The sequence below is a fragment of the Setaria viridis genome, chromosome 4 (genome assembly GCF_005286985.2).
Source record: "Setaria viridis chromosome 4, Setaria_viridis_v4.0, whole genome shotgun sequence".
In the NCBI taxonomy this organism is placed as follows: domain Eukaryota; kingdom Viridiplantae; phylum Streptophyta; class Magnoliopsida; order Poales; family Poaceae; genus Setaria; species Setaria viridis.
In genome coordinates this window covers 10295116-10321366 of record NC_048266.2, presented here as the reverse complement: position 1 = coordinate 10321366, position 26251 = coordinate 10295116, and the positions used below count along the sequence as shown (strand labels likewise).

Here is a 26251-nt window from a genome sequence, read left to right as displayed (position 1 = left end):
ATAAAAATGATTAGAATATACAACATGGATTCTGGTGCACTTTGCATGCCATACGTGGGAGGCTTCTAGAATAATTATGCATGCGGCCGATCTGTGCATGTACGGGAGGTTGTTTCATAGAATAAAATATTTTAGATATAGAGTTGGGTTAGTTAGAGATAGAGTTTTTTATTAGAAAAGATTGTGTACATGACTTGCCTTGTGCGTGGTTAGATGCCAATTATGTAACGTCCGCCCTATAAATATAAAGGGACGTGGCCATTGTAAAGAATAATCACACGATCAATAATACAACATATTTACCTTACCTTTCGGCTTCACGCCATTGCCCTAGGAGTAGGAGTAATGTAGATTCTCGACGAGTTCCTTCTAGCAAGCTGGGCTGCATCGACCTCGATCTCCGGCGAGCTGCAAGTTCCATCACTAGTTGTTCTAGGCTTTAACCACCGGGCGCATCGCTGTGGTTTCGTCTAGTTTCATCTACCAGTTATCGAGTATCTTGGATCTTTGACTTACGGCGCATCGCTTCTGTCTCGATCTACGGTATTCACCAGTTATCCCGCCTTGATTAAGCTTGCATCGGCTGATATTTATCTGTTCTTTCGTCTTGCCGTTCAGTTTGCTTTAATGAGCTTTAGATCGGTTCATCATAGACGATAGATCATTTAATAGCCTGTTGCATCTTAATCTTGGTTACCCCTTCGAGTGTTGTTGGGAGTAAGTTCCATTGTGATTGGATTCATCAGCTGGCGGGGTTCAGATTAACGTCCTGCTAAATATTTATAGACTGCAACTACCGGGCGCATCGCTGTGGTTTCACCTAAAAATATTGGTGGTGATGTTAGTTTAGATCTCATCGGCTTGTGGCTCTAGCTATGGTGGAGCAACAACTCAACAGCATCGTGTTTCCTATCGGCCGTATGGCTGATGGTTATTGTAAATTATATTAAATCGGCCCGATCGGCCGACTCCATCGAACTTCGAGAGAATTATCTCCACCTTGTCAGTTGAATGGTCAAACTGACTGGCACGCCCGCGCACACCATGCGCGCTAATTTGGATTCTGCACTGGAGTTAAGCAGATCTCCCAGGTCCTCATGTGGTGATGCAGGGTCCACCACCTTCAGGATTTTGCGTCAACACATTTTGGCACGCTCGGTGGGGGAGATGGAAGATTTTTTAGCCAATGCAATATTTTTCAGCCCATGGAATTGCTAACGTTGGCTGGCCATATAAATAGCTAATGTAGTTTTTTTGTTATCGGCCAGTTCAAAGGAAAGCATGCATCAGCTGGCCGATGGAAAGAGCCGATGGAAAAAAAAATTCCAAAGAAAACAAGTATCGACAGGTATGATGATGAGGAGGAGGAAGATGAGGAGGATGATGAAGAGGAGGAAGAGCTGGTTTCATCCCTTCGGTCGGGTGCGCTCGTAATCCGGGAGGTGTGCCCGCAAACGGCCGCGAGGGATGAGGCGGAGGGATCGTCTGCCCGGGGCTCGGTTCCGCAAGGCTCCGGGGCCACGCCCCAGGGGTCGGCGCGGGGCGCCTCCCAGGAGCCGGCAGGGGACGCCTCCCTGGAGCCGGCGCGGAGCGCTCCCCGGAGGTCATCGGAGCCCACCTCTGACACTGCCCAGGAGCCGGCGTGGGGCGCTCCCCCGGAGTCAGTGCGGAGCGCTCCCCGGAGGTCCGCGGAGCCCGCCCCCGCCGTCGCGCCTGAGACTCAAGGGCAGCGGAGCGGAGACAAGCGGCCGCTGCCGGATGCCTCGGGGTCGGCGTCCGGCTCCGAGGCAAAGCGTGCGCGTCGTCCTTGCTCCGGAGGAACGTAAGATGGACTTCCTCGTGAACCTCGCTTTTTCCCTCCGTTTTGCGTTCGTCTCCGCTAACACTTGTTCGTTGTTTCGCAAAGCCACCCCCCGTGGTCTCGTCCTGCAGCTGGCGCCCAAGAAGGCGCTGCGGGTGTCGTCCTCCTTTGCGGGGCGGACCACGGTCCCGCCCGCGGCGAGCGGCGGGGTCCCTGGTGAGGTCGCGGATCCCGCCGCGGAGGCGGCCCTGTGACGACGACCGGCGGAGCAGTGGTGGCGGCGGTCACGGGAGGGGGTGGGGACCCCGTTCCGCCTTCCGCTTCCCCGGTCGACCCTACGGTGCAGAGCATCGTTCCCCAGGGTCCTCAGGCCGGGGAGGTGATTGACCTCGACACCGATGAGGCGGAGGAGATGGCGGCGACGGGAGGCGGGGCGGATGTCCCCGCAGCCGCGACGGGGTCGGCGGCGGCAGCAACAGAGGAGGGAGTGTCCGCCTCCGCGGCCGCGGTGGAGGAGGAGGCGGTGACGGACACGGGGACCTCCACCCCGGGGGTCCCGGCGGAGGTGGCACCGGCGGCGGAGGCGGGGGAGCCCGCTTGAGGGGCTCCGGCGGGGGTGGAGGAGTCTGCCTCGGCGATTGCCGCGGAGGGCGAGGTGAATGTAGGGCTACTTGTCCCGTAGCCCGCATCGGAGGCGACGGGGCCGTCGAGCGAGTCTGCGGCGACCCCGACAGCAACGGGTGTGCAGGCGCCGAGGCCATCGGCGGACCCAGCGGCTGCCGGGTCAACTCCCGCTTTGGCGTTAGCCACTTCCGTTCCCAGGGCGTGGAGGGGGTCTGTCTTGCGCTGGTCGTCCCGTGAGGACCCGCCAAGGCACCTCTTCACCCTGGATGACGCCGCGGAGTAGCGCAAGTGGCAAGCGGTGTAGGGTGGCCTTGCCAATGCCCGCGCGGCTCTGTCCTTGGTGATGGGACCATTGGACAACGTCGTCCTCCCTGGTAGCCAGGTACGTCGCCCTTCCTGTCGGTGATCGTCCCTTTCCTGTTGTCTTGCCTCTGATGGTGTATTGTTTTGCAGGCTCTCCAAGAGTGCAGTCGGGGGAAATCTGATTTCCTCCGGCTGGAGCGGGGGCTCTGGGAGCGCTTCAACTTGGAGAGGGAGCGAACCAGGGAGCTATCCATGCAGGTTGCTGCCGCCCAGGGGGTCATCAGCGACCTGCAAAGGCGCGAGCAAGCGGTGCAGGAGTAGGCGCGGCGGTCGGAAGCCAAGCTTCAAGCCGTCGTCGACAAGGCCCGCCTTGACCGCGAGGAGTTCCAGGCTGCCGCCGAAAAGGCCCGCCATGACGCCGAGGAGCTCGCACAGCTGAAGGGGGATCATGAAGCCCTTCAGAAGACCGTTGAGCGCATCCGGCGCGAGCGGCAAAAGGCTTGGCAGGACCGGGACACCGAGAAGGTCCGGAAGGAGGAGGCCGAGAAGGCGGCAGCTGACCTTGGGGCGGAGGTCGGCCAGCTTCAAGCGCACGCGCGGGAGCTTCAGGCCTCTGTGGCCCGGGAGCGCCAGTTGAAGGCCCAGTCCGAGGGTAAGACTCTGCTCATTTCTTTTGTCTTTGTGATGTTGCGGTGATTTTTGATTTAGCGGGTCTTCCGGGTGGTTCTTGCAGACGAAATCGCCAGGCTAAGAGACCTGCTCGACACGGAGCGTGGCGAGCACGGCACCCTGCAGGATGCGGTCCGCGTCGTCTACGACGGCCTTGGCGTGGTTCCGGAGGAGGGGTCGAGCTCTCTGCCGGCTCGTGTCCTCGGGATGCGACGCCGGAGCCGCGAGATTGCCGTGGATGTGCTTCACACCGGCGTGCGGCGAGCCTTCGGGGTCTTCGGCTCCCATTATTCCGGCATCAACTTCGCCGGGATGAGCGGAGGATACACCGCCGGTTACTCTGAGGCCAAGCTGGACGAGATTGATGCGGCGGTGTTCACCCCGGCGAAGGCCTTGGCGAAGCTCCTGGAGGATGAGGCCATCCCTCCCGAAGATTCCACGTTGAGCTAACTGTACCGGGCTAGCGCCCAAATTGTAAATACATCAGTTTCAAACTTATTTTGTCATGGCCATAGAGGCCTTTTCTATAACTTTGCCGTGCAAAAGTTTCCGATCCCATTTCTTGTCCTTTTGGACTTGAAAGTTTAGAGTGCGTTGTCGGGCATGTCAGTAAGCTTTGATGAGCGAAGGCACCGTAGCCGCTGGGGCGTAGGTTTTTTCGCAGTCCGATCAATCTTGCCTGAACACCGTTCGCGCACTCTCTCCTTTTTGTGCCCAAAAGTTTAGAAAGAGGGGCTCGGTTCGAAAGAAAAAATGTTTTTTCAGATGGTGCCAAGTGGCTTGGGCCGGAGCCCCTGATAGCCCCCGAGGGGTATGCGGCCCTAGAGCGAAGCCAGGGTCGGATATCCCTGAGCTCGACGGGAAAAGCCTGAACAGAGACGGCTTGGAATTTCTTTTTTCCGAAAAAAGAAAACTTCGAATTTGCAGACAAGTCTGTATAGAACTTGGAAATGAAAACTAGGGGTAAAAACGCCTTAGCTGTTCTATGTTCCAGGCGTTGCTAAAGATCTGCCCGTCGGGAGTCGCTAGCTTGTAAGTGCCTGGCCGTAATACTTGCGCGACGATGAAAGGACCTTCCCACGGGGGGTTAGCTTGTGCCGACCCCTGTTGTCCTGGACGAGTCGGAGCACCAGGTCGCCGACGTTGAGGGCTCGGCCTTGTACCTTGCGGCTGTGGTAACGCCGTAGGGCCTGCTGATACTTAGCCGAGTGTAGCAAGGCTACATCTCGTGCTTCGTCGAGTTGATCCTGTGCGTCTTCGAGCGATGCCTGGTTCCCTTGTTCGTCGTACGCCTTGACCCTCGGCGATCCGTATTCCAGATCGGTGGGCAGGATGGCCTCGAACCCGTAAATCATGAAGAACGGGGTGAAGCCAGTCGTCCGGCTAGGAGTCGTCCTCAGACTCCAAAGGACTGCGGGAAGCTCGGTGACCCATCGTCCGCCAAACTTTTTGAGGCGGTCGAAGATTCGTGGCTTGAGACCCTGGAGTATCATGCCATTGGCTCGCTCGACCTGCCCATTCGTGCGGGGGTGTGCCACGGCCGATCAGTCTACTCGGATGTGGTGGTCGTCGCAGAACTGGAGGAATTTCTTCCCGGTGAACTGCGTGCCATTGTCGGTGATGATGGAATTGGGGATTCCGAAGCGGTGGATGATGTCAGTGAAGAACTGTACCGCCTGCTCGGACTTGATCTGCGCCACCAGTCTTGCTTCGATCCACTTAGAGAACTTGTCGACGGCGACAAGTAGGTGGGTGAAGCCCCCGGGCGCTCTCTTGAAGGGCCCAACGAGATCCAGCCCCCAGACCGCGAACGGCCACGTGATGGGGATGGTCTGGAGGGCTTGCGTGGGTAGGTGAGTTTGGCGTGCAAAGAACTGGCACCCCTCACAGGTACGGACTACTTGGGTAGCGTCGACAACTGCCGTCGGCCAGTAGAAGCCTTGCCGGAAGGCGTTGCCGACGAGGGTCCTTGGCGCAGCGTGGTGGCCGCAGGCTCCAGCGTGGATGTCCTGGATCAGTGCCTTTCCCTGCTCGACCGGGATGCAGCGCTGGAGGATGCCGGTATGGCTTCTCTTGTAGAGCTCCTGATCGATGATGGTGAAGGATTTGGCACGGCGTGCGATTCTACAGGCTTCCGTCTTGTTCGCTGGGAGCGCGTCACGGACGAGGTAATCGAGGTACGGGGCTCTCCAGTCGGCTGGGGGGTCGGGTCCCGCCGCGGGGTCTGCCGCGATTTCCATGACCATGGGGCCGGAGGGGTCGGCTTCCGGGGCTGAATCGGGGGAAGCGGTGCCGACCCCGTCGGTGCTGGCGTCAAGGCCTGGGACGGGTGGCGCGCTGCCGACCTCCCCCAGGTCGGGGTCCGACCCTGAGGGCGGGGGTGCTTCGCCGACCCTCGCCGGCTCTGGATGACGGATTGAAGGCTTGAACTGGTCGCTGACGAAAACGCTGTCGGGGGCGGGCATTCGGCCGGACGCTGCCTTCGCCAGCTCGTCGGTGGCTTCATTGAAGCGCCTTGCGACGTGGTTGAGCTCCAGCTCGTCGAACTTGTCTTCAAGCTTGCGAACCTCGTTGCAGTAGGCTGCCATCTTGGGGTCGTGGCAGCTCCACTCCTTCATTACTTGCTCGATGACTAGCTGGGAGTCCCCCCGGATGTCTAGCCGACGGATGCCCAGCTCGATGGTGATGCGCAGCCCGTTGAGGAGGGCCTCGTACTCAGCGACATTGTTGGATGCAGGAAAGTGGAGGCGGATCATGTACCTGATGCACACGCCTAGAGGTGAGACGAAGACGAGACCCGCTCCGGCACGGGCCCTCATCAACGATCCATCGAAGTACATCGTCCAGTACTCCTGCTTCTCCGGCGCTGATGGCGTCTGGATCTCTGTCCACTCTGCTACGAAATCGGCGAGTACCTGGGACTTGATGGCGGTGTGGGGAGCATAGGTGATGCCCTGGTCCATGAGCTCGAGCGCCCACTTCGCGATCCGTCCCGTGGCGTCCTGGTTTCGGATTACCTCGCCTAGCGGGAACGACGAAACAACCGTCACCGGGTGGGAGGTGAAGTAGTGGCGCAGCTTCCTCTTCGTGATGAGGACGGCGTAGATGAGCTTCTGGATCTGTGGGTAACGCGTCTTGGACTCGGACAAGACCTCGCTGATAAAATACACCGGGCGTTGCACCTTGAGAGCATGTACCTCCTCTTCTCGTTCCACCACCAGGGCTGCGCTAACCACCTGGGTGGTCACCGCGATGTAGAGCAGGAGGGGCTCGTTGTCGGCCGGCGGGACCAGGATCGGGGCCTTCGTCAGGAGGTCCTTGAGCCGGTCAAGTGCCTCTTGGGCCTCGCCGGTCCATTCGAAGTGGTCAGTCTTCTTCAGGAGTCGATAGAGAGGAAGCCCCCACTCGCCAAGGCGCGAGATGAAGCGGCTCAGGGCCGCTAAGCATCCCGTGATGCGCTGGACTCCCTTTATGTTCCGGATTGGCCCCATGTCGCTGATGGCCGCTATCTTCTCTGGATTGGCTTCGATGCCGCGCACGGAGACGATGAAGCCTAACAGGATGCCCCTTGGAACTCCGAACACACATTTTTCGGGATTGAGCTTAATACGCTTATCCCTCAGCCTTTCGAAGGCTAGCTCGAGATCGGGGACGAGCTGGTCGCCCCTCTTGGATTTGACTACGATATTGTCAACGTAAGCCTCAACGGTCCGCCCGATGAGGTCCCCGAAACACTTCAGCATGCATCGCTAAAACGTAGCCCCCACGTTTTTGAGGCCGAATGGCATCTTAACGTAGCAGTAGGGGCCGAAGGGGTGATGAAAGAGGTAGCGAGCTGGTCGGACTCTTTTCATCGCGATCTGATGGTAGCCGGAATACGCGTCAAGGAAGCTAAGGGTTTCGCACCCGGCGGTTGAGTCGACTATTTGATCTATGCGTGGCAAAGGAAACGGATCCTTCGGACACGCCTTGTTTAGACCGGTATAATCAACACACATCCTCCATTTCCCATTCTTTTTTCGTACAAGAACAGGGTTAGCTAGCCACTCGGGGTGGTACACTTCCTTGATGAATCTGGCTGTCAAAAGCTTCTGGAGCTCCTCGCCGATGGCCTTGCGCCTCTCCTCGTCGAAGCGGCGCAGTCCTTGCTTCACTGGCTTGGAGCCAGCCTTGATGTTCAAGGAGTGCTCGGCGACTTCTCTCGGAATGCTGGGCATGTCCAAGGGCTTCCACGCGAGGACGTCGCTGTTTGCGCGGAGGAAGTCGACGAGCGCGCTTTCCTATTTGGGGGATAGGGTAGCGCTGATCCGCACGGCCCTGCCGTCGGAGCTGCTGGGATTGAGGAGGACCTCCTTGATGCCTTCGGCGGGCTCAAAGGAGGTGGCCGACTGCTTGGAGTCGGGCTGGTCCTCGACGCCGTCCGTGAGCTGGACCGCCGGATTGCCCGTGATGGCGATGGTTGCGGCGTACTCACAGCATTCCACGTCGCACTCATACGCCTTCTGGAAAGACGTGCCAACGGTTATGACCCCGTTGGGCCCCGGCAGCTTGAGCTTGAGGTAGGTGTAGTTGGGGATGGCCATGAACTTCGCGTAGCATGGCCGCGCCAACATGGCATGGTAGGTTCCACGAAACCCTACCACCTTGAAGGTAAGGACCTCCATCCTGTAGTTGGAGGGGGTCCCAAAGGTGATGGGCAAGTCGATTTGCCCGAGAGGCATCGCCTGTTTTCCCGGTACGACACCGTGGAACGGTGCCTTGCTGGGACGGAGGCGGGAGCGGTCAATCCCCATGGCGTCGAGGGTCTTGGGGTAGAGGATGTTGAGGCTGCTGCCTCCATCCATGAGGACCTTGGTGAGGCGCGTCGTGCCGACGATGGGGTCGACGACGAGGGGGTAGCGTCCTGGATGCCGGACGCGTCCAGGGTGGTCAGACCGATCGAAGGTGATGGCCGGTCCCGACCAGTCGAGGAAGGTCGGTGTTGCCGGCTCGGCCGCGTAGACCTCTCGGCGCTCCAGCTTCTGCTGGCGCTTGGAGTCGTACGCCGCCGAGCCGCCGAAGATCATGAAGCAGCCGTCCACCTTGGGAAAGCCATCTTCCTTCTCTTTGTCACCCTTCTTCTCCTCATCGGGCTTCCGCTTCCGGTCGCCCTTTACTGGATGGCCTACAAAGTACCTCTTCATGAGGTTGCAGTCTTTGTAGGCGTGCTTCGCGGGGAACTCGTGGTTCCGGCACGGTCCCTCAAGCAGCTTGTCAAAGAAGCTAGGAGTGCCCTCGGGGGGCGGCTGCCCTCGCTTGCGCTCGACAGCAGCCACGAGGGGAGCCTCGCGCCGCTGTTTGCCCTTTTTCTTCTGCTGGCAGTTGGAGGTGCCTTCGTCAACATCCTCCTCCCGCTTCGCCTTGCCTTTGGAGCGGTCGAAGATTGCTCCAACAGCCTCTTCGCCCGAGGTGCAGCTAGTGGCAATGTTGAGGAGCTCCTCCGTGGTTCGCGGGCCTCGGTGCCCTAGCTAGTGGACGAGGGGCCGGCAGGAGGTTCCTGCTAGGAAAGCCACTATGACATCGGCGTCCGCGACGTTGGAGAGCTCAGTGCGCTTCCTGGAGAAGCGCTGGATGTAATCCCGGACGGACTCGTCCGCTCCCTGGCGACAGCTCCGGAGATCCCCGGAGTTGCCGGGGCGCGTGTACGTGCCCTGGAAGTTTCCTATGAAAAACTCCTTCAGGTCGTTCCAGCAGCAGATCCGTCCCGAAGGGATATGTTCCAGCCAAGCTCCTGTTGAGTCGGCCAGGAAGAGTGGTAGGTTGCGGATGATGAATAGGTCATCGTCCGTCCCGCCGGCTTGACATGCAAGCCGGTAGTCACTGAGCCAAACCCCAGGGTTCGTCTCCCCTGAGTATTTGGCTACATTTGTTGGTTGCCTCAAGCGCGGCGGAAAAGGCGCATTCAGGATGCGCGCAGAGAAGGCCCGGGGCCCAGCTGGGCCGGCGCTCGCGCTGCGGTCTTCCCCGCTGTCGTAGTGCCCGCCGCGGTGAACGTGGTAGCCACGATCTACCCCGTCCTCCCTGTCCGCGCGGGAGCGCCTCCGCGCGTTCAGGGTGTCGCGGGCGTCGCGGACGGGGCCGACGCGCTGATGAACGGATCGAGCCCCGCCTCCCACGGGTGGTGGTGTCCGCCGGGCGGACGCGGCCTGGTTTGCCCTAGGAGGGGGCTGGTGGACAGACTCCCCCCGTCTCTTCGGGGGCGCATCGGGCGTCGCCCTGCTGGCATTCTGCCCGCGTCGCCGGGACGCGGAACTTTCCGCCTGCTGGACGGCGGCGCATTCAAGCAAGTCGCGCATCTCTTGGCGTGCCCGTCGCTCCTCGGACGTCGCCGGCTCGGGGAGTTGCCGCAGCAAGGCCGCCGCAGCCGCGACATTTTGGCTAGCGCGGGCGAAGAACTGTGGACGCTCTTCGTCCGCGCAAATGCGCTACTGGACATCGCGCACCCGCTGTCGTGCTCCGCCTTCATGACGGGGACGCTCGACCTCTTGGCGGGACGTTGCGCGCGCCTCCGGCTGCTGAGAGCGCTCCGGGGCCCTTGGTAGGGCTCCGATCGTAGCCGCGGCGCGCGGGAGGGAGTCCTCTGTCTCCCCTCGGCGCCGCTGTCGTTGGACGCCTCGGAGTGCACATCGGCCATGAAGCACTCACGCGAGGGGCGGGGGCTCCCGTTGCTGGAGCCGACGTCGGAGATCGTCCTCGCCACGCCTGCGAGCTCGTTGCTCGCGGGCGACACGGACATGGACCGCATCAGGAGGCGACCGTAAGTCTCCGTGGCGTTGCGTAGCCCGAAGAGCCGACCACCTAGGAAGGATCCTCCGGTGCTCGCCCGGCCGCTCGCCGCTGTCCCGGCGGCGGGGCCAAGGATGGCGGGACGAGCGGACAAGACGAGGATAGGGATCAGCTCGATCCCTTCCCCGGTGGCGAGGAAGTCCAGGCTCCCGAAGCGGATCAGGGAGCCCGGAGTGAAGCTCATATCGTGATTGGCCATCTAAAGCCGGAGATGTACGCGCAAAGGTCCCCTACCTGGTGCGCCAACTGTCGTTGTCAAGATTTGCGGATCAAGACTTAGACTAGTAAATTTCTTTTATGCGCGTAAGGCTTCAGATGGTGGCGTGGGAGATACGGGGTTAGACTAGTTCGAGCAAAAGAGGCCCTACGTCCAGTATCGAGGATGCTCGTGTTGCCCACGCGGGGTTCTGTAGTAGGGGTTACAGGTGGGCGAGAGAGGGAACTGATCCCAGGTCTCTTGTGTGCTTGTGCTCTAAGGGAATGTAAGAATGTGCTGTTGGCTTGAGGAAAAAAGTCTAAGCCCCCCCTCTCTAGCCCCCGACGCTCCTTTTATATCGTAAGGAGACCGCCGGGGTTACAGGTGAGACGGGTGTGGAAGACAGTAAAGAGTTAAACATAGCTGGGTAAAAAATACAACACGAAGGGAGGAACCAAGTTCCTAGGTTCCCGGCGTCCTCGCCGGCCTTCGACGTCTGCCGACGCGTATGCTGGAGGAGGGTGGCGGTGCGCCAACTGTCGTTGCGCCCTGTCGATGACCTCCTCGGTGGCTGTAGCCGCCGGGTCATGATGAGGGCGTTTCATCGCGACTCGGGTGTCCGTTGGGGGAGGCGGCGGATCCCGCCGTCCTGCTGATGGCTCGCGGAGAGCGGACGTCACATCTCTGCTGCCGGGCACGCAGGGCACGAGAACGGGCGAGACTTCCCTCTGCTCCAGGTGGCGCAGGCCATGAGTGCCTTGCGGCGAATGGAGGGGGGCCGCAGATACTGTAGCTTGTACAGTGCGGCCATGCATGGGTACTTGCAGCAGGTTGCATGAGGAGCGCGGTCATCCTTCTTCCTGACAGACCTGCGGTGCATTTATGGCGAGATCGACAAGGGGACCCACGAGATCGTTATCCTGATCCTCCAGTCCGCGCCCAAGGGGAATATCCGTCTCGTGGACCCGAGTGAGTCCGACGCCCGCGTCCAGGGTCGGGCAAGGTGGAACCTTGCGGCGAGGGGTCGGGCGCTCCCGACCCCGGGACCGCGGTCGGGCGAGGCGGAACCTTGCGGCGAGAGGTCGGGCACTCCCGACCCTGGGACCGCGGTCGGGCGAGGCGGAGTCCCTCCATCGAGAGGTCGGGGTTGTCCGACCCCGGGGCCCTGGGTCGGGCGAGACGGAGTGGAGTGTTCTCTGCCTTCAATGGGTCGGACGTAATCGTAATTACCGCAGGTGGGCCTAGGCCTTTATGACTGTCGCTTTGAGCGGCATTGGGAGGTCGTTAATATTTCCCCCCAACAGTACGGCATCGTCCAGAACCATGGGGCATTGTATCCAAAGGAAGTGGGCCCTGGCCATGTGCCTGGGGATTGATGGGGACGGCTGACATGTGTGGACTTAGTGTGGTACGCATGTGTCGTGAGTTTAGGTTCACCTTGCTTAATAAACTTGATTTGAATCGTCTGCCTCTCACAGTTTGGGACTGCTTGATCACTCTGCACATAGTAAGAAGTGGAACAAAGGATGATGATTAATACGATGCTTGATTAATTTTTCTTGTTCACATGCTTGCTTAGAATAAGCGCTTACTTAGAATGGATGATAACCTAGAATTTGTTGCTGAAACTTGAATGTAAGGATCCACTTTAGACGCTTTTGGTAAAAACAAGCCCCTCAACCAAAAAGCCTTGCATGTCTAGAAGTCAGTGGATTAGATACTACCTGATGAGTAAGTCTTGTTGAGTATTAGTATACTCAGCCTTGCTTGTGGCTATGTTTTCAGGTAATGTCGATTTTGAAGAAATGGTAGCCAATTTGATTTGGCCGACCCAACTTCCTCCAGGTTGGACGGTCGAGTGGAACCCATCCCCAGTCGGCGAGGATCATTGATGTCATGGCAGGCTTCACCATGGCATTATTGTATCGATGCTAGACTTCTGGTTTAATTTCCGCTACTTGAACTCTGAAAACTCTACCTTTATGCATTTTGAACTATTGTGTTGTAATAATTGAAGTTGGGACCTGTATTAATCTATCTGGATTGTTTAATCTCTGTACTCACCTTCGTGTGAGTATGGTTTATTTCGATTTGAGATAATTTTTAACTTGATTAAAGTGCTGCTCGCATATGAGGTGAAGTTGAATACACTTTAGCCGGGTTAATTTGGGTGGTTCTGCCACAATATGTGTACACAATCACCATCAAAATAAAATCTATGTTTTCTTTCCAACCAAGCGTGTTTTGTGAAAAAAAATATTTATAAATTTGTCTAGTAATTAAAAGGCTAAATCAAATAAACATCAAGAGATTAACAAACAAATCAAAGTGTTGAGATGCAAAAACATCACAAATTTAGCTAAGTGTGAAAACACCCCTAAAGGGTGCTCATTTGGGGCAGAAAATAAAAGTAGATTTTACATAAGAACTCAAGTTTTGGCCAATATAAAAATGGTAGATCTCTTCAAATTGAACAAGTTCTATAATTAGCACTTTTCCTGATTTTGAGTGGAAGGTGCTCAAAAACTGGGTTAAAGTTTGGTCAAATTCAAATCAAATTCAGAAACAGCTTTGATCCGCGTTCTACATAAGTTCACACAATTTTATCTCCAAATCCAGCAAGTATTTCAACTATTGGCCTTTGTAGAATTTGGAGCTCATAGTTTGGTCTCAAACTTTTGTATATGAAGTTTTCCTCGTGCAGTTCAAATTTTGAGAGGAAAACCGGTGCAACGGATCCACCCTCGCACGACACCTGGAATGCCATGTGCGCCAGAGCGCGATCACCACCGCGCGGCGAACTCACCGGAGCCACGTGGCGCCATGGCCCTGGCTCCGCTGTTTTGCCCAATCGCTGGCCACGCTGTGACAGCACAAGGTGCAGCTCTGGCTAACCCGCACGCGCCCGATCCTTCCCCCTGGCACGCCATATCCAGGCCGGCAAACCGCCGCCCGCGTGCCACGCCGTGCGCCGGTGCACGCCGGCCAACCCCGCGCATCTGCTGCCTGCCCACCACTGCCAGTCCACCGCCGGTCGCGCCAATGAGCAGAAGGACGCGCCTGGACGTCGCCTCCTTATCTCTCCCCTTTGCCGGCTATAAAAGCCCCTGCCCCTGCCCGCTGGCCACCCACACCTGAAGCTCCACCACTCGCCTTTGACACCGCCTAGTCGAGCCCCTACCTCCGAGCACCACCGTCGCCACCCAAGCCCTTCAGCACCTCGCCCAACCCTCGCTGCACCTTCCCCGCCCCACAGCCGGCCTCCGCCGCTGCCGCCCTCACCGGAGTCCGAGCTGGAGCGCCGCGCCCGAGCTGCACCTTGTTGTTGCATGCAGGGGCGCGTAGGTCGAGCGCCATCGGAACGATTTGGCATTTGGCGTGACCTACATGCAGCAAGGACTTTTGGTTTCAGCATCAAAGGCATGCAGGAGCAACCTATATGGCTATGTCACTATGTGTTGTAACTTGACATTTGAATCTTTATTCTGTTTTGTCGTGTGCGATGGCTGATGGCTTTATTCCATGATCCATGCATTTTGCGCGTGGGCATTTGTATAATATGACCAGCGACTATAGTGATTGGCGCCTGACCTTCGCAGTACTACGTTTGTACACTCTCCAACTGACGGGATTAGCCGTACGTACTTTTCCCATATCTCTGATGGCACGCGCGGTTGTTGTCATCGTGAATTCGTGACTCCAGTCAGCACTCAGCAGAGAACGATTTCTCAATGCAAAGTCGTAACATATAACTTTGAGTTTGGTAGCAAGTACAATATTAATTGTAGCATCATTCATACCTAAGGTGCTCAATTTTAGTGGCTAATAATAGCAAAAATCGGTCCATTACTTCTATCACCTCTCATCTTACACTAATACTTATGTTACTTATTATATGTTGTACGTCAATAAGCAGACATGACGATGCAAGATCATTTTACCCCCTAGTTTGTGTTTTTTTATATCCAGTCACCAGTTTTCCTGCTCCAAGGTTGTTAACCGGCTAGTAGAATTACACGTCGACTAAAAGAAAAATAAGATGCAGATACATTCTCCCGTCTTCCTCCAATCCTGACTTGGTTCTAGTTTCTGCCAAGCGCCCACAAGGACCACCACAAAACCGATAGGCACACATGTGGCTTCAACTTGTTCCGTCTTAGTTTTGTATATCCTCTTTCACAACAATTATTCCGAATTCGAAATGTCTGCATCAATCATAAACGAGCCAAGGACTAGTACCTACTACGAGGATGGCCTCTGCTCCATTGCTAGTTCTTCTGGGAGCTACTTAAGCAGAGCCATGGAATGCTATACCTTCTGTGAGGTGCACTCCCACAGTCACACATCTGGAGAAGAAGGAATAAGTGGTGGTAAACTGGTGATGGCGGGTCGGCAACGATTGCCGGCAGCAGCAGTGTCTGCTCTCCTGCTTCTGTGGATATTCAGCTGTAAGTTCTACAATAACTATGTGATTCTATATATATTTAATTTTCTTGTTTGTTCTAGAAGAACTAGGGGGCAAAATACTGCATAACGGTTTTCAGTTTTTCTCATTTGCAATTTTTATTGTGTTATGTAAGGTGATCATGTGGAGGCAAGCATTGATTTTGCAAACATGACTGCACTGGAAAAGCATGTTGAATTTTTTGACCGGGATAAGGATGGCATTATTACAGCTTCGGAGATCTTTGAAGGTGACTGGTTAAAGTACTAGCCATTTATGGATATACAAAAAAATTTAAAAAGCTTGTGCTAGTTAAATTTGAAAGATGAAGAGGACTCAATTTAGTGCTTAAATCATACGTACATGATATCGATTATGACCTTCGTGTTTTTCTATCATATATTTTTCTAGCGGCTCCTAGTTTCCTATAGCTTCTGTGTTGATTTTCTTTTGCTGTCAGGTTTTTCTTGTCGTAATTAAAAGTGACAAGGTATTTTGCATTATCACTTGGCACAAAATTAGCATATATTAACTAACTATACTTTCCACTACCCCCCAAAAAAAACCAATTCGTTTTTCACATACATTCCTACGCCATTCTTCTTATCCACGTTTGGTCCTTGTCATGGAAAGTTTTCTATCAAAATTGTTGATGAGCAAGTGTATTTATTGACACAAATGTTCCAATTAAACACAAAATCAGATAAAGCATACCCTCTTCATGCCATATGTAGCTACTTGTAGGTCTATTCCAAGTCAAATATTTTTAATCTTTGACTATAAATAGAAAAAAAGATTATAAAGATTGATAACATAAAATTGATGTTAGCATATTCATCATGAAACAAACAACTATCATAACGAATAACTTTTTCTATCTGAAATAAATTGTTTTTAGAGATATTGTTGGTCAAGATAAAATTATTTAACTTAATTAGTACAAACCTAAATAAATTAGTTATGTTCTGAGATAGAGGGAATATGTTGTTAACAGTGTAATTACTGTGTAAATTTTTTTTTGTCATACTTTGAGAACTCGCAACTTGGGCTGCAGGATATGTTGCAATTGGATGTGATGCTGCATTTGCCAGAGCTTCAGCTGCATCCATTAGTGCCGGTGTTGGTCCTATTACAAGCCCTGTAAAGCCCCCTTCTCTCTCTCATGTGAACGAATGAGTTTGATATGTTGATTCACACATAAGAAACTAACTTTTTTTCCTCTGACGTTTTCAATTCAATGCAGGTTGAAGCACCACTGCCTCACTTATCAATATACATAGAGTATATCCATAGAGCAATGCATGGAAGTGATACAGGAGCATATGATGCTAAAGGAAGGTAACTCAGATATACCTGTAAATGGCACCTATACATATATTTGTTAAATTTTATGTTTTCTTCAATTTTGTTGAAATCCACCTGCATGCTAAACATACGAAACGTCTGTACGTAGGTTTGTTCCAGAAAAATTTGAAGAAATTTTCACGAAGCATGCAAAGGTCAGACCAGATGCGTTAACATCCATGGAGATTGAGGAGATGATTCTAGCAAATCGTGATCCATTAGACCCTCAGTCATGGTAATTTTTTAATATACATTGATTATTAATTACTGTTGTGTTGCAGTAAATTCCTGAGTATTTTTTACTAGAAAGAAACAGTAGGGTCTTCATCTAACACCACTCTCATACAAAGGGGTGATATAGCTAGATTTGATAGATGGCTGGCTCCTTTATTTATATGTCACTTAGCAAAAGTGAAAACGTCAAGATTTTCTCAATTTATCTAAAATTTCTTTCCCTATAAAAACAGGGGTGCACCTGAAGGGGAATGGGGACTAATATACAAGCTTGCAAGTGATAAGCAAGGATTTCTTCACAAGGATAGTGCAAGAGGTATATACGATGGCAGTGTTTTCTACATGTTGGAGGAACAGAGGACATCTTCACGAAGTGATATGTGATGAAGTTCAGCATTCAGACACAACACATTATATATGAAAAGTATGCAAAATCCAATAATGTGTACTAGAACGTTATACACAATTTTTAATAGTATTTGAAACAAAATTCGTTCACTGTGCAACGTTAGTTATGTGATGAAGTTCAGCTAGTTATGTGAAGTCTTCCAACTCATAGTTCATAATACACAATGGCTGCGAGGCTCTGCAAGACGATTGTTTAACTTGAGGCTGCACTATGTCCGTGTGAAAGGGCGGGATCGCCGATGGAGGAGCCGCGCGGCCACACCATGATGCTTCTCAGAAGATGTATGATACAGAGCAGTGACCAAAAAAATCTTTCTTTGTTCAGACTTGAGACACACGTTGTGAGCGTCACTAATCACTACATATACACTCACTACCTTGCTTGTTTCCTATTTGTAGCCTGGAACATGAGTTAGTTTGACTTAGGTCCTGTTTGGGAGGAGGGGGGCTAAAATTTAGTCTGGGGCTAAAATTTAGCCCCCTCAAATGGAGTGCTAAACTTTAACACTATGAGGTGTTTGGGTGGGAGACTAAACTTTAACACTTTGGTTGCCAAAAGACTCTTTTGCTCTCGTTTACCTCCTCTCCTTTACCCCTCCCTTCCTCTTCCACCGGCTAGGCGCTACATCTGCTCCTTCCCGAAGCGCGGCCGGACACCGGAGTGGAGGCCGCGGAGCCGGTGGAGGCGGGGTCGGGCGGGGCTGGCCGGAGGCGCCCGCCAAGCTGAGCCGCGGCAGCCGCCGCCATCTGCTCCTGCCAGGCTACCCTCCCTCGATGATGCAAATCAAGCTTGAGCGGGGACGATGCGAGCGGCCACCTCCTCCCTCGGTGAGAACCCACATCACTGCCCTCTCCTCCCTCAGTTGCTCGTTGTCGAAAGCATGTTGTGGCGCCACAGCCGGAGGAGGCGACGGCTTCGCGGCCGTCTCGCTCCTGCACCCGCCGCTCCCCACCGCCACGCCCACCGCCGCGGGGCCGGGCATGCAGGAGCCGCTCAGCTCGCGGGTCGATGGTAGCAGCAACAACAACTCGAGGAGCTTCTGCGTCGAGATCGGCAGCGTGAGCAACCGCCGCTCCTCCGCCGCGGGTGACGACCTCCGCACCTACTTGCTGGGCTCCTTCGACTACCGCGTTGACGAGGAGGTCCAGGCCGTGGTGTCCCACATCACTTGCCCCGCGGTCTCGGCAGCGGCGGCCAAGTCGGCGACCCCCGTCGAGGCGCTGGCGGAAGCGGCGGGGTCCAGCGGGTGGCGGGCGGATGCGGCGTGGCGGCGGCGGGGCCCAGCCGATGCGGCGGGGGGGCGGCGTCGCGGCGGATGCGGCGGGGACCGGCGGAGGCACTGGCGGTGGGAGCTCGGGCGGAGGCACTGGCGGTGGGAGCTCGGGCGGAGGCGGCGCGGAGGAGAGAGAGGGGAGGGGGCCAGGGGGAATTGGTCTATGGGGATCACTTTTAGCCCATTTTAGCATCCTTGGAGGGGCTAATAGATTATGGGGGCTAAAGTTTAGGCTCCCTGTTTTAGCCCTCCTGTTTAGGAGGAAGGGGCTAAAATCTAGCTAAAATAGGGGGCTAAAGAAACACCCCCTTAGTTTGAAGGCTTACTGCACTGCCACACTTCTTGATTGCTTCACTGCAAATGATTATTGATGTTCTCAGAATGAAATCTGTGTGTTCTGCGTCGTCTAACCTTATACACTCAGCATTTGTGTACACTGTAGAAACAATGGATCGATTTACGACTTTCGTGCTCCAACATTTTCAGTTTCGTCCCCAAGAAGTTCGAGAAGATATTTCAGATGTTCTCTCGCAGTGAGGAGGACGCCTTGTCGTGGTTGGAGGTAGAGAAGATGCTCATTGTAAATAGGGACCTTCTTAAACCTTGGACATGGTAAGGCATTTCTCCTGCGCCAGCAATGTATAGTATCTTATCTCTAGTTGTTTTCGCTTTTCACACTTGATTTCTCGAGATTGATAAGTGAAATTGTTTGACCAATTTTATTTGGTGAAGATAACCCCATTAGATCATAGTTTGTGATTTTGGTGATCAAGTGACAACATAGTTATTGGAATTAATGCCTTGTCGAGAATTTGCCTTGTAGGTTTTATAGGTCCCAAGTATATAAATCAAATCATGGCAAGGTCCAAATCATGATATTCAAGCATCCAAGTCATGGTATTCTTAATAATCAAGTCATGGTATTCAAGCATCCAAGCTATGGTATTTTTGTGATCAAGTCATGGTATCTAAGATTATTCTATGGTATTCAAGCATCCAAATGACAAAGAAAATCCAGTGACAGTATTTTTGGTGTGCAAGTTGTGGCGCTTAAAAGAAAAATGGCACTATCGGATGTTCCGATGGCCTATCTGAGAAGCGCCAGAGCATCCATCGGATTAATTGGTAAAATGGAAAGATAGGAAAAAGAGTCAAGACCACCGGATGCTCCAATGGTAAGTTTTCTAGTAGCGTCGGACGAATTATGGGGTGAAGGAAATAAAAAGAAATAAAACCCTATAGCACCGGATGATCCGATGGTGAGCCAAGGGGAGCCGTCAGACGAAGCCTATTTATTTTGTGAAGTTCCAAGGAGATTTTGGCCAGAAGCTCTTGAGCAGGATGAGCACCATCGGATGAAGCGTCGGATGAATTTTGGATGAGCCAGTGAAAAACTTGGGCAAGGGGAGGCCAACGGCTTAGTTGCACTAGATGTTCCGATGCATGCCAAAACAGACCATCGGAACATCCGATGGTATACTTTAACTAGTCGTTGGAGCAACGACTCTGTGATGCCTTGGCTATTTATACTCCCTCCACTCACCCATTTGAAGTTGATGGAGTGTGCAGGAATTCATTGGAGATCAAGACTCATCAAGAACACATTCAAGCCACCAAAAGTGTCTAAGTGATTTATCAAAGGTTTACCACAAGCTTAGAAGAGTGATTAGTGCAAGGTGTGGCTACCTTATGATCGGTTCAAGGAGTGAATCACAGTTGTACAAGGTGTGCTGGCACCTTGGAGTCTTGGTGGCTCGCCGGCAAGTCTTCGACCCTCCGGCTTGGTGTGGAGCGGCGTCGATGACCGTGTGCGGAGGACGTGGAGATCCCCTTCCTTCGTGGAGAAGCTCGTTAATGGAGACGATATCAAGGTGATCGGGAAACTTGGTGTGAGCCTTAGTGATCGATCCTTTGTGGCAAGTCAAGGGGTGCCTTGGAAGAGACTTGGTGACCGGGAAGCAATAGTCTTGTGTGAGTGCTTAAATAACGTAGACTAGTGGTGGTTTAGTGCTTACCGATACCACAAGATAAATTATCGTATCAAGAGTTTGCTTCCCCTCATCCTAATCTCTCATTTCCACATTTCATACTTGCAACTTGTGTGCCTTTACTTTTTTAGTGTAGTACCTTGTTAGGATTGGCTCTAGGTTGCAAAACTTGTTTTGGGATGAGAATTTCACACTAAATCAATCTTAATTGCACATCTTGATAGCATGATCTAGTTTATGTTTTATGCAAAATTAGTGGAAGTAATAGGTTAAGGTTTTAGGTTTGTCTAATTTACCCCCTCCCTTTTTATGCTCTAGTTTATATTTTATGCAAAATTAGTAGAAGTCATAGGTTAAGGTTTTAGGTTTGTCTAATTTACCCCCTTCTTTTTAGATTACGGGTACCGATTCCTTATAGCATCGCGGTGAACCGCCGCCGCCTGCGGTCTAGTAACTAGCGATGTGATGAATATATCGCTGGTTGTAACCATTTTGGTTTTCCAGTTCGGTATCGCCTTGGGCGAAACATTGTTGCACTCGCTCTACTTGAAATAAAACAAGTTACCATCAGCACGTACGCAAGTCCACCGAGAACCTTCTTTTTTTCCCTTCCTTTTGGTTACAGCACTTCGGCGGCCAACGTGCCACACGCCACCTTTTTTTCACCTCTGATCCGTATATGTTATCAGTATACATACGCGCAGGGCCGAATCTAACGTGGGAGCTGGAGGAGCTCCCCTGCAAATTTTTGCTATAGATGAAGAGAAGAAAGAAGAAAAAGGAGGAAGAAGAAGAAGGGAAAGAGATAAGGGAGGATGAGGAAGATGAGCCCTCCCTCCTTTCACAACCTAGATCCGCCACACGTACGAGCCTCGTTCCCTCAACCTCTAGCCGTCAACAATGATGTCAATTTAAAAAATATATATAATCAAATTATTACCTTTTTGTTTCCCTTCGGAACTGGAACCGGAGCATCCAATTCGTTAGCGGTGAAGGCACTTTCTGTCACGGAGAGTATTACAGTCTTATTTTGCTATACTTCTACCTACCGTATGTAAGAAAAAAAAATTCGCTACTCTTGTGCGTACGTGTTCCAACATTTCAATTAGGTTTGTCCCTGAAAATTTCGACAAGACATTCAAAAAGCACTCTCACATCAAGCCGGATGCCTTGGCGTGGTGGGAGATAGAGGAGATGCTCATCGCAAACAAGGACCTTTTTCTGTGAATTTAAGAAAAACCAAATTAAAGCACAATTCCTTTTTTTCGGCCGAACTTGGAAACGGTAGATATCAAACACGCAGCAAGGCTGCTAACTATGGGCCGCAACTTGTTGGGCCAAACTGGTCTGGGCTTGCGTAATTCGGCCCACATTCGACGGCAGCCGAAACGCTTCTTTTGGCCCGCTACAAACTAGGACAACGATTAATCAAAAACAAAGGTCCAACCAGTCTTTCCCTTTAGCGGTGGATGAAAAAAATGACACCATTGACACTGAGCTCCATTTATAAACCCTTCAGCCCATCCCTCCACGCTCACAGGTCGTCATTTGCTGCCTCTTCCTCTCGTCCCTCTGAGCCTCGTCTTCCGAAGCTCTGCAGAAGTTACCAAGCACAAGGCCAAGAACAAGCAAGCAAGCATGTCGAAGCTTCTTGCGCCAGCACCGCTCCCCGTGCTCTTGCTTCTCGTGCTGTCCGCGTGCACGACGCCCGCGCGCGGCGGCGACGACTACACGGCGTTCGTGTACGCCGGGTGCTCGCAGGCGCGCTACGACCCCGGGTCGCAGTACGCGGCGGACGTGGACACCACCCTGTCCTCCCTCGTCAACAGCGCCGGCTACACCGTCTACGCCAACTACACCTCACCGTCGGCCGCCACGGGCCTGGCCGGCGTGTACCAGTGCCGCTCCGACCTCCCCGCCGCCGTCTGCGGCGGCTGCGTCAAGTCCGCCGTCTCCAAGGTCTCCTCGCTCTGCAACTCGGCGGCGGGCGCCGCGGTGCAGCTGCGCGCCTGCTTCGTGCGGTACGGGAACGACTCGTTCCTGGGGAAGCAGGACACGACGGTGCTGTTCAAGAAGTGCGGCGGCGAGAGCGCCGGGGACACGGGCGTCGTGGCCATGAGGGACGCCGCGCTCGGCGCGCTCGTGGCCGCCGCGGCGCCCGCCGCCGGCGACGGCTCCTACCGCGCCGGCGCGGCGGGGTACGTGCAGGCCATGTCGCAGTGCGTCGGGGACCTCGGCGCCAAGGCGTGCACCGACTGCGTCTCGGCCGCGTCCTCGCAGCTCAAGGCCGGATGCGGGTACGCCTCCGCCGGGGAGGTGTACCTAGGCAAGTGCTACGCGCGCTTCTGGTCCAATGCCGGCGGCGGCAGCGGCAACGGCGGTGTACCAGCAGTCGGAGGTGGCGCCGGCACCGGCAGTAGCAATGGCGTCGGCGGCGTGGGAGGAGCAAACAATGGATACGCGTACGGCGGGTTCGTGCCAAATACCTATGGCCAGCACGGTAAGCATCAGCATCTCCCTACAATCAATTACATACCGTCTTCTCAGCCTACCATCACGCACCTTTTGATCCGTGAATTCTTGTTTCTATTTCACGTGTTTGCTATGGGATTCTATCGTTTCATAGTAAGAGTAAACTTGCTATAGAATAGCCAGTATTATGATAATCTCATGACTCCATGACCTTACCTAGTGACTTGAGAACATTCTTAGGCACTTGCAACATGCATGATCTGGAAAACCGAGTATGTAAAGCTTGGGTACATCAGCCCTGAAGTCTGAAATCTTGTGATCGTGATCAGTGCCTAGCAAGGTTGCTTTGGCCAGTCAGCCGATCGATCCAGTCTTTCTGGCCTTTGATGATTATTGATGAACAGCGTAGATCCTTTCGCTTTCACCGTTATCTCGATCCATGCACCTTCACATCGATTATCGGCACGTAGAATTTCTGAAGAAATAAACCATGTTGCATTGGTCCGTGCGCCACAGCTGGTCCTGAAAATTTGTTGGATCTTGCACACCACAACTGGACCAGCATCAAGTGCTACCCACTAGCACCGCAATACGCGTACGATTCACTTTGTTTACACTAGACAATTACTGGAAATAGTCCTTCTACGTCATCATGTCATGATGGGTGCACGAATTGCATGACTCAGCTCACATCTACTACATTTTCTTTTAGGCGTTCTAGATTTGTAGTTGGAGTATTGTTTAGTACAGTGCCACAGTTTGGCACTTTTCTTCGGATTGTTTAGTTCATGAAATTATATAGTGAGAGATATCTCGAGAAAGGGGAATGCTAGGTATTTTCTTAATTATCATAGCACAATGCAAACCGTGTTCAGGTTTTACATACATGACAAGGCACAGAAACAGGGTGAAGCATGATTTAAACATGACAAGCAACTGAAATCAATTTATTGACATAGATTGCTTTTTCATAATAGGAACAAATTTGAGCAGTACTCCTCCATTTCAAATTATAAGTTGTTTTAGCTTTTTTAGGTAGTGTATGTCTAGATGAATAATAATATCTATGAATCTGGAAAAGCCAAAACGACCGACAATTTGGAACGGAGGGAGTAGACTACACGGTTAGGAAGTGACGTTACAGCTGCATGATCCAAAAAACTTGACTAATATGGCTTACTGCCACCCTCTCTCCCAGCAAATTTTGCTGAGATTAGGGGTTCCAATGTAGCATGTGCAGTAGGAATTTGGCATGCATGGCTGCAGTAATGTGATTGTAGTAGCCGTAGCTCCCACATTTCCTTCAACAACCAGGGTGTCAATTATTAGGGCACCAAACGTTCCGATCTACTTGTCCCTCCACAATTTTTTTTATCACCTAGCATCATATAAACAAACACTTGAGGATTCGGCATTCCGGCTTAACAGAGAATTGTTCTTAGCAACATTACTTCATTGTACATTTGTATCGAGAACTGGTAATCAGCACAGAAAAGTTCAAAACTAACTTTTTTTTGCAAAAGAAAGTTCAACACTAACTTGTGGTCCGCATGTTCTGTCGTATCACTATAGTATATGCGGTGGTAGATGTATCTAGTTACAATCAGTACGTCCAAACTGTGCAAAGGTATCTAACAGCCAAAGGAGCCCAAAAGGACTTTATTTTTTTCGCCTTTCACTTTCCTTCTGCACTTTTAGCAAGGCTCTGAAGTGGATTCACTTTCCTTGTGTTCTTAACCTTGCTCTGAGCCCCAGCAGTGTATCACAAAGTGCATTCAAAATGATCCAACTTTGTATCATTGGAATCTGAAGCACATAGAGGATATCTCTGGTATCCCACGGTGTCCCAGTAATAGTGTACTGCATCTCAGCCTTTTCTGCTTTTGGGTGTAGCTTTAACCCCCTTTCTACCCTACTTTGCACAAAGCTACAGCTAGATAGGAGTACAATCAAATACATTTCTAGCAAATTAGTTTGAGTTCTTGCTATTAACAGTTTGCTGCTCTTATATCTGTGCCAATATAATGTTCATCAGATGAATCCGGGAAAACCCTCGCCATCATCATCGGCCTTGTGGCGGCGGTCGCCATTGTTATCGTCCTCCTCTCCTTCGTCCGTAGGGCCGGCGGTGTTGGTGGTAAGATCTACACAAGCTCCAGACTGTCAATTCTTGATTGCTGGTGTCCATGGCATTCATTGATCATGTGTGCCTCTTTTACCTCTCAACTTATCGCATTCTTTTTACCTGAAACCATATGCAGGCAAAAGCTAAGAGCATGCAGCGGGATGGTCACGACTTGGCTCCAGATTGGATCGGTCGGTGGCTTTTGCTTGAAAACCGCTTTAGTCCATCTGCCTCTTTATATCTTTTAGGGTCTCTTTTGTCCTGTCATTATCGGCCGAAACAAAGGGAAGCCATGCTGAAACGACGCAAGCTGAAAGGCGCTCGCTGTGCAGGAATGCGAAAGGGAAGATTCCAGCCGCTATCAACTAGTAGTACTAGCTAGCCACCAAGCAAGATAAAATTCACCATAAAAAATAACATGTGGCCTATACATACTTATATATATACTACAGCGTATTTATTTGTGGGACCCAGCATATGATTCATGTCCAAGTTGATGGGGTGTGGTCATCGATCTCTTACCATTGGTGATGTGTCGAGTTATGATGTATATTATTGTTAATCTCTTTGAAGGTAATTGGCTACTGGAATTTTGTATCCTTGCATTGGGAATAATGAGCATATGATATAGTGATTGGTATTGAAGTTGAGGAGCTTAATCATTTTCAGCTTTTTGTGAGAACGACAACGGTTGCCATCATGAGGATGTTGTACGAAAATGGATGAACTTGTCTTAGTGGGCTGCTTAGTGCTGTTCACATCATTGCTAATGAGTATGGGTAAGTAGGGCATGAAAGTTCATTAGCGGCTGGACGTTAGGAGTTAGTATTTCCTCAAAGGCGTGTTTACGAGTGCATCGGTCGCATTCATTTGTAAGCACTTTAACTAGAAAGTCCTTTTTAAAATCCTGCGATGTTTCAAACAACAACTCCAAGTGCGTTTCGCGATGGAAATTATAATTCTCTTGGCATGGAGTATCTGGACAGTCAGAAATGACTATATCTACAATAATGTATCACCCCAACTTTGGAGGGTGCAAAGACCAAGTTTGAGGATGAATTCACTTTGCTTATACATCGTGCTTGGCTAGAATGTTTCGGGGAACCCTGATCTTCTTTTTCTCTCTTTTTTCTCGTACTATTTGTATTGTTGTTTTCTCTTTTAATATATGTAATCAGTAGGGGCTTGCCCCTCATGTTCCTTCAAAAAGAAACTTGAATGACCAATGCAGTTAAACAAGAGTGCATGTACTGGTCGTAAAATAGTGTTCTGGGAGAAGGCGGCAAGGGCAGTTCAAGCTGCCAGAGTCACTAGAATTGGAAGTACGCATGGGTAGGAGACTGGGAGGAAGAGGAAGGCAGTGACGGAACAAGGAAGAAAACTTAGAGGGGGGCGGGAAGAAGGTCAATATTTTCATGGTATATATGGATATAAAAACATGTACAATGTTTTACATCATTTATTTCAATATTTCTGTTCCCATTGTATGATCATAAACATAAAGACCCACAATATCGAGATAACAAAAGCAAGGTATGTATGAA

The 26251-nt window shown here is 52.1% G+C and overlaps 2 protein-coding genes and 1 long non-coding RNA gene across 3 annotated transcripts; all 3 read left to right on the top strand.

Moving 5' to 3' along the window:
* Window positions 1–14604: 14604 nt before the first annotated feature.
* LOC117851468 (probable peroxygenase 4) lies at window positions 14605–16938 on the top strand. Its single transcript, XM_034733292.2, has 6 exons — window positions 14605–14866; window positions 14999–15112; window positions 15917–16002; window positions 16106–16200; window positions 16316–16441; window positions 16674–16938. The coding sequence occupies exons 1-6, from the start codon at window positions 14620–14622 to the stop codon at window positions 16822–16824; spliced, it is 819 nt and encodes a 272-aa protein (XP_034589183.1). The 5' UTR covers window positions 14605–14619; the 3' UTR covers window positions 16825–16938.
* Window positions 16939–18264: 1326 nt separating this feature from the next.
* Window positions 18265–20189, top strand: LOC140222409 (uncharacterized). Its single transcript, XR_011897935.1, has 2 exons — window positions 18265–18734; window positions 18946–20189. It is a non-coding gene; the product is annotated as an uncharacterized lncRNA (long non-coding RNA).
* Window positions 20190–21631: 1442 nt separating this feature from the next.
* On the top strand, window positions 21632–25352 carry LOC117851375 (plasmodesmata-located protein 6). Its single transcript, XM_034733181.2, has 3 exons — window positions 21632–22610; window positions 24618–24719; window positions 24844–25352. Exons 1-3 carry the CDS (start codon window positions 21749–21751, stop codon window positions 24852–24854), a joined length of 975 nt encoding a protein of 324 aa, XP_034589072.1. The 5' UTR covers window positions 21632–21748; the 3' UTR covers window positions 24855–25352.
* The last annotated feature ends 899 nt before the right edge of the window (window positions 25353–26251 follow it).